At 39.1% G+C, this 8714-nt stretch overlaps 1 protein-coding gene across 1 annotated transcript; it reads right to left on the minus strand.

Annotated features, from left to right (window-relative positions):
* Positions 1-7308: 7308 nt before the first annotated feature.
* Positions 7309-8714, minus strand: LOC109615956 (fibroblast growth factor receptor homolog 1-like). Its single transcript, XM_020048172.1, has 6 exons — positions 8555-8714; positions 8291-8444; positions 8041-8178; positions 7840-7951; positions 7636-7735; positions 7309-7534 (listed from the first exon to the last, which is right to left on the minus strand). Exons 2-6 carry the CDS (start codon positions 8312-8314, stop codon positions 7351-7353), a joined length of 558 nt encoding a protein of 185 aa, XP_019903731.1. The 5' UTR covers positions 8315-8444; positions 8555-8714; the 3' UTR covers positions 7309-7350.

Below are 8714 nucleotides of genomic sequence, written 5' to 3' on the forward strand. Positions count from 1 at the left end.
TGTCCAGCATTTACCTAAACTGTTACCACGCATCCCGTGGATGGATCATCACCAGGGACCTTTGGGGTTCGCTTACTAAAAAATCTCAAATGATCAGTCTCGGACTCTGAAAGGACCTTAATTACACTAACTAACATACTTCTTCGTTGGGATTTTAAAATGTACTTTTTCCAGTGTTTTCCTACACCGGATGCGGAAAAGAAGTAGGCTACCATACCCGTTAAGCAGAACAATTGAATAATCCATGAAACCAACTAAAACCAGGCATAAGTAAAAGCCCCCCCAAAAAAGAAAGACATAAAATAGCAATAACAATTATAATCAACACCAATTCCAGTCTAACTACTATCCTACTAAAACCCATGTTTTTTTTTTAAAGCTGTACGAATACATATAATCATCATATCAGTGTTACAAACACGTATGCTATAACGATGAGACACAATGATTCATCAGTGGTATACAAAGCTTATTTAGGGTAGGGCAGCATTTCCCAACACCCGGTCTGCTTGGAGAGGAATATCTGCCAGTCTGTGGCCGCATAAACACCAGATATTTGCATTGACGCTTGCTTCATAGAACCGGAGGCGCGTATTCATCACGATTTCAGCTTTTAGGGTTGGCACCTAGGCCTATAGTGCTTTCCATTTCACTCCTACTGGTAGGCCTTATGACTCTTACAGCTATGTGGTCTGTATATAAACTGCAAATGTAGAGGGTTTTAAGCTTGGCGTAATTTTTGCCGCGTAAGTGGAGCTGGCCAAGTAGAGCGAATATTACTGACTGACTGACCCTTGTTAAATAGTGGTAGGGGTTAGGGACGCGGACTGTGCACCTGGGCGACCAGTGTTGGATCCTCGCCTCCGATAGAAAAAAGTAGTCTATCCATTAGGATTTGTTCAGGATAGACAAAAACTTCGCTGGCTACAAGCTTCAGTAGCCTAAAAAAAACAGTTTATTGGATTTTCGAAGGAGGCATTCTTGCATGCTTTTTGGGGTAATATAGACCACAATCCCTTGTGCAGTAAAAGAGCTGTTTCCACAATTGTCTCCTCTTTTCACTAAAGCAAAAAATCACTTATCGTCACCTATAAAGATAGTTATTGTATGGATGTCATTCACAAATGATAGAAAAACGAGCGTTGCTGCCCCATGAAATGAAACAGAGGGCAATCTAAAGTTAATCTTCAGTCTGACTAGCAATTGCTTAGGATTTTTCAGGATAGACAAAAACCTCACTGGCTTCAAGTATCGGTAGCTACATTATATAGTAAGCCTAAAATAAGACTGTTTATGGTTATATTGCGACTATTTCTGGAGGGTTTTCAAAGTACGCACTCGTGCATTCTTTTTGGGGTGATTATTTTGGAACCAGAATTCTAAAAACTGAATGCAATGTGCAAATATTTTAAACCCTATATATTATGGATCCAAATTGAGCTCAAATGTATTGACTGGTTGAAATGTAAAAAAAAGAAAAACGTAACTGAAATATTTCATAGTATGAAAAAAACTACATTCAATCGTATGAAAAAAATTCAAACTTGGGAAAATCATTAAATGGATTTTCGCGTCTTCATGAAACGTTTTTCACGTTCGCTTCTTCTTGCGATTTCAATTTCTTTCCAACTTCGTTCGTTTCATATTCTCTCAAAAACAAGTTTTGAGAGGGTATATATGCATACCGCAAGTCGGGGGCATAACTTAATATGGGGGTTCCTTAATATAAGTTCCCTCATTGACGGTTTCCATTGGTGTGGTGTTTTTGATTTAGTGCATGCGTTTATGAAGGAAGAATTACAGGGTCAATGACAAAGATTTCTGTAAGTGCTTCCATATGACAACCACTAGATATTTAGGGATAGTTAACGTGTTCACGAAGTTCGCTTATCTTCTAAATTATTTTAATCTGAGATTCGAATAGCTTGCTGGTGAGCAGTGACAGAACACAGAAAACACGACAACCCTTAAACTATACGTTTAAGATAGCTAGCTACGCGACGAGGTAGGCTTTTTGTTTGCCAGCTCTATTCAAATAGGGTACGTTAACTAAAGATGATGCACCTGTCAGTATATGCAAGCAGGCAAGATCCATTCATTTTTTAGCTTCATATACACTGTGTTGTCATTATTTAGAAATGTAAACAAAATAATAATTTGTCATGACCATCCTCTATGCAGAAGTGTTTGGCTGTGTTCGCCAGTTTTGGAAGTTGCTAAGGATGAGCTAAATTACCTAACAGAGTTCATAACTAACCAATGACCTTAATTGATCATTTTCACTCTTCCTTTTTATTTTATTGATCACTGGTTAGTTTTGAACCCCCTTTACCTGGTTACTTAGATCTTAATTAGATACTTTCCTAAAGTGGTGAACACAGCCGAACCCAGTTGAGTACTTTTACTTTGTACTTTGTACACCTCTACTTGTGATTGTGGTGATCTTTCATTTCAGTTGCCAAGATGCGTTGTTGACCTGGGGGATGATGTTGCCTGTGTAAATGCCAACACGGGTCTCTTCAGAGACAGGGTACAAGTCCTCACTTGATGAGGAAATACAGGGTGCTGTGCAGATGCTCAGAGAGGCCTCAACTCTACAGGAAGAACAAGAAGTTCACTCCCCATTCATGTTTTTGTTTAATTATTTTGAAGACACTGAAACATTCATGGATGAAATAGACAAAAGAGGACTTATTTTTGAGCTTCTCTGTTAATTATGTTTGTTGATGAGGATACCTATTAGCTATCTTTAAACCATCAGCTAATGCTGGTTTCCACACAACAAAAATTACAAGATCCAGAAAACACAATATAGTTTGACGAGACAAAGAGACAAGAAACATCAGTTGTTTAACATGAGTAAACTGGACTGTTTTGGAAGTGTTCACCTGGCCATACAACATGATAGGATGAAATCAAAGCCTACAGAATCTGGGCAAAGCTGAATACACAATATATAAAGAAACAGTTTAGTTTTGTCAGTGTTGGAATGTAATGTTTTGAATATTTGATTGGGTGATTAAATATTTAATTGTCTAACTGGCATATCATTTAATTTTGTATTTTTAGGTTATCCCATTAACTTCATGCTTTTGGACAAAATTAATTGACTTTCAGTAATGTCTGTTGTGCTTTTTTGGACCTGTTCTACTTATTATTGAATCAACTTTTAGGATACGGGTTAAATTAGACCTCAGATAATCAGTTCCAAGACTGATTAACACTTATATTCCTCCCAACAATGTTATAAGTCCATAACCAAGTCATTATTCTAGAATTAAACATGTGCTTGTTCCAGGCACCCCTGGAAAAATGTATATTTCTGTAAACAGATGTTGACCTGACCTCTACATGAGGCAAATTGAAACTTGCCACCTTTCTGCAACACGCTATAGAAAATTCAGCACTTCCAGTTACCAATTTCAACTTTCTAGAACAATGCTTTTAAACTGAACAGTGCAAGTCAAAGGAAGGAGAAACCATTACAATAATTTGTATGAAAACTGGTCAGATATACACAACAGAACCCACAGGTCGCGGCAAAGGACCTTCAGAACAGTTTAGCTGACACTGAAGTTGTTGCTCACAGGTCCACCGCACAATGTACCTTACACAGCATGTTCACATTTGCTAGGTATGCTAATGGTGCGTTCTAAACATGACGTTCTAATCACACCGGTGTGATCGTACGCTCCAGGGACCACTCTAGATTGATCACACTGGTGTGATCGTACGCGCCAAAGGGTTAAATGTTGAATCTATGGAAAATGCATAAATGGTAATCCTGTATAAACTTGTGCAAAAGGGAGGCCTGTTTCACTATTGTAACTGCAATAAGCAGCATTCACAACCATCAACCTCCTAATGATGGCCCTCTGCTGTATCACATATAACCAAGCAATGGCTACTCAAAGAAAAACTGACCATGGCAGGCATAGTGAGTATGAAATGAAGGCGGAAGGAAATTATAGCCTAATTGTAAGAAAAAGCAAATGCAAAAAAGGAATGTTTAAATGAAGACATTTTAAGCTGGGACACGAAAATCAATTTAATGGGTAACACTTTACAATAAGGATACAGTAACAATCATTATTAAATGCATTCATTGACATGGATAGATTACTTATTAATGCATCTATAAAGCCTTGATTATGTGTGCATGTGTTAATAAACATATTAACTAATTATTAGTTAACTCTTGGAACACATATCAATAAACATTAACTAATACATTAAAACATAGTGTAAACTAACAGTTAATTAATGCATCTACAAATAATGAATTGTGTGTGGTTGTGTCAATAAATATGTTACCAAATGAATAGGTAACTAATAAAGGACATGTTAAAAAACATCAATCAACACATTAATATATTGCAATCCAAATCTTAATTGATGCAAATTATCATTGGTGTGCATGTGTTAATAGACGTGCATATGTCTTGTTAACCGTTGAATGGCCCAATAACAAACATGAATTCATACATTTATTGAAATAATTTCATGATGACATAATGCAACTATAGATTCATGATTTGGTGTCTTTCATCATAGCAAAAACAATTAAATGTTTATTATTGAACATAATCAGTTCAAATGAAGTCATTTCTTAGAAGGCAACATATAGAATAACCCTAATTCCTTTAACAAACAACACCTTTCCCCCAACTAGTGTCCAATCACAGAAGCCAGGCTTTTGTCCTTCGTAAACATTACCTATTACCGATTGACTATTACTACTATTTTTAGCATACACTTTTACCACAGTTGAATCTATTTTTTTTATTTGATTATTATTTATTTTTATTTTTTCATAAGATGAAATATTTTAGTTAACCTTGCTTTCATATTTATTGTAAAAAAATATTTCAATGAAATTTTTTTTTTTTTTACTGTCAATACATTTGAGCTTAATTTGGCTCCATACACACTCACCTAAAGGATTATTAGGAACACCATACTAATACTGTGTTTGACCCCCTTTCGCCTTCAGAACTGCCTTAATTCTACGTGGTATTGATTCAACAAGGTGCTGAAAGCATTCTTTAGAAATGTTGGCCCATATTGATAGGATAGCATCTTGCAGTTGATGGAGATTTGTGGGATGCACATCCAGGGCACGAAGCTCCCGTTCCACCACATCCCAAAGATGCTCTATTGGGTTGAGATCTGGTGACTGTGGGCGCCATTTCAGTACAGTGAACTCAATGTCATGTTCAAGAAACCAGTTTGAAATGATTCGAGCTTTGTGACATGGTGCATTATCCTGCTGGAAGTAGCCATCAGAGGATGGGTACATGGTGGTCATAAAGGGATGGACATGGTCAGAAACAATGCTCAGGTAGGCCGTGACATTTAAACAATGCCCAGTTGGCACTAAGGGGCCTAAAGTGTGCCAAGAAAACATCCCCCACACCATTACACCACCAGCACCAGCCTGCACAGTGGTAACAAGGCATGATGGATCCATGTTCTCATTCTGTTTACGCCAAATTCTGACTCTACCATCTGAATGTCTCAACAGAAATCGAGACTCATCAGACCAGGCAACATTCTTACAGTCTTTAACTGTCCAATTTTGGTGAGCTCGTGCAAATTGTAGCCTCTTTTTCCTATTTGTAGTGGAGATGAGTGGTACCTGGTGGGGTCTTCTGCTGTTATAGCCCATCCGCCTCAAGGTTGTGCGTGTTGTGGCTTCACAAATGCTTTGCTGCATACCTCGGTTGTAACAAGTGGTTATTTCAGTCAAAGTTGCTTTTCTATCAGCTTGAATCAGTCGGCCCATTCTACTCTGACCTCTAGCATCAAGAAGGCATTTTCGCCCACAGGACTGCCGCATACTGGATGTTTTTCCCTTTTCACACCATTCTTTGTAAACCCTAGAAATGGTTGTGCGTGAAAATCCCAGTAACTGAGCAGATTGTGAAATACTCAGACCGGCCCGTCTGGCACCAACAACCATGCCACGCTCAAAATTGCTTAGATCACCTTTCTTTCCCATTCTGACATTCAGTTTGGAGTTCAGGAGATTGTCTTGACCAGGACCACACCCCTAAATGCATTGAAGCAACTGCCATGTGATTGGTTGATTAGATAATTGCATTAATGAGAAATTGAACAGGTGTTCCTAATAATCCTTTAGGTGAGAGTATATTCACTAGAAAATAGTACAAAAACTACATATCAAATGTTCAACTGAGAAATGTTATTGTTTCTTGAAAAATACACAGATCAGCCATAACATTATTAACATTGACAGGTGATGTAAATGCCACTGATAATCTTGTTATCATGGTACCTGTCAGTAGGTGGGATATATTAGGCAGCAAGTGAACATTCTGTCCTCAAAGTTGATGTGTTAGAAGCAGGAAAAATGGGCAAGGATAAGGATCTGAGCGACTTTGACACGGGCCAAATTGTGATGGCTAGACGACTGGGTCAGAGCATCTCCAAAACTGCAGTGGGGTGTTCCCAGTCTGCAGTGGTCAGTACCTATAAAAAGTGGTCCAAGGAAGTAAAAACTGTGAATCAGTGACAGGGTCATGGATGGCCTAGGCTCATTGATGCACATGGGGAGCGAAGGCTGGCTTGTGTGGTACGATCCAACAGACAAGCTACTGTAGCTCAAATTGCTGAAAAACGCAGCTCCATACGCAACAAACTGTGATGCACTGTGTGTTCTGACACCTTTCTATGCTGGTACTGATAGAAAGGTGTCAGAACACACATTGTATCACAGTTTGTTGCGTATGGGGCTGCATAGCCACAGATCAGTCAGGGTGCCCATGCTGACCTGTCAACTGCCGAAAGAGCCTACAATGGGCACGTGAGCATCAGTGGACTAACCCTAATTCAAAATGTTGCTGTTAGGGAGAACATTTAAAAGGTGATCTTAGGTGTATTTCTAGGCTTTATCCTGATTATGATCATTCTAGCCAGAAGTGTAAAAGGCAGGTATAGGAATTGATCTGTAGTCTGAACAGTCTTGCTGGAAAACAGTGCTGTGGGTTTTTTCCACCCCAAGAACTTAGTCCCGAATGTGTAGACCTAACCCTGATTCTTGCATAACAATTGCAGACTATTTACTGACATTTCATACACCAAATCCTCCATGTAAAATATTATGTGTTATTTTATTATCAGTAGCTTTTTGAGGTGCATCCTTTAATGTAGGTCTACATAGTAGTAATGGTAATTCAAATGACTTGTTACAGTCTCAGTCAAGTAGAGTGGAGCAGATTTATTATTGGTCACCAGATCCAACATTGGCCAATAGGACTCAGTGTTCCACTTTAATATAATCCTGCAGACAATATATAAACATATAAGCAACTGCACTAAATGGGAACTTTATGGATGCCAAAATTGCCTCTTGAGTACATTCATATCCACAGAGAAGGACATGAGATGCAGGTGGTGAATGAAGAAACTCACAGCATCGCTCTCCAGCATGTTCTCCAGGACCCTGACTATATCGTTGAAGGTGGGCCTTTGAGCGTGGTTCTCCAGCCAGCAGTCATTTATTAGCTGCAGTCTACAATCAAAGGTGTACATTTGAAGTGCTCTGCTATTGTGCATGTAGACATTAGCAGCTATAAATATTCAATTTAAAATGAACCAAAATGGAATCGTTACATCTCTGCCCTGCATGTCTCAGGTACTGAGTTTCTGTAGCCAGAGCAGACATGGCGTACTACCAACTCTGGTGTCTCCAGGTTAGGATATGGTAAGGTCCCTTAAATTAAGATGAATCATTCATGAGTCATTACTAATAATGAATCATAACGGTTAGTGAATGCATTTAAATCAGTACCTCTCCAGCTCTGTTTTGGGTCTTACCAAATGTTTGCATTTCCCAGAGCATAATGCCAAATGCCCAGACATCCCCTTTGAAGCTGTAGTAGTGGTTTCTCAAGTACTCCGGTGGGTACCAACGAAGAGGCATATTTTGCTGGGAACAAATTGAAAGATCTTTTTTAAGTTTGAGATAGTAGCCACCATCTGGCCACAGTGTCTGGGTGACTAAGACAGTCTTCTCACATTATAGCTCCCTCTGTGGATCCTGCAACGGGTCCTTGTGTGAGTCAGGTCTTTGGCCAGTACACATTCTGCCACCTTCACCTCTCTGGGGAAATGGTTCACCATAATGTTCCTGACGGCTAGGTCACCCTGCACCACCTGAGCACAAACAATTGCACAACAGAGCTCACAGGGACTATAGTGAAATACTGTATGTACTGCATATGACCACATTGACATTTTTATATTACAGAACTTGTTTCAAATGTACCATTTTGGAGCACAGGTGTCTCATTGCATGTGATATGCTGTTGTGATTAAGAGATGTGGCAGTTCACTGTCCTTGCTCAGTTGGTCTTGATTTCCTTGTAGGAAACTACGCAGGGTCCCACTGTTCACTGACTCCAGGATCAGCATGTAAGGTTCTGGAGTTATGGGGGGGGAAATACACACCACATTCGTGTATCACTTTTTGCCTTGGAACAAAATGCAGTAACAAGAATTGCTAAATAAACTTGTAAAGTATGTGGCTTACCCTTTGTGATGTCCCAATCTAGCAGCTACAGAACATTTTTATGAGTACCCAGCATGCGCAGGATACGCACTTCTTTAGCTACCCTCCTGTGGCTAACCCCTGCAGAGTACAAACCACGTTCACCAAATTGTTTGGTAAGGAGTTCACACAGAAAAACCTC

Source organism: Esox lucius, chromosome 7 (assembly GCF_011004845.1).
Source record: "Esox lucius isolate fEsoLuc1 chromosome 7, fEsoLuc1.pri, whole genome shotgun sequence".
Lineage (NCBI taxonomy): Eukaryota > Metazoa > Chordata > Actinopteri > Esociformes > Esocidae > Esox > Esox lucius.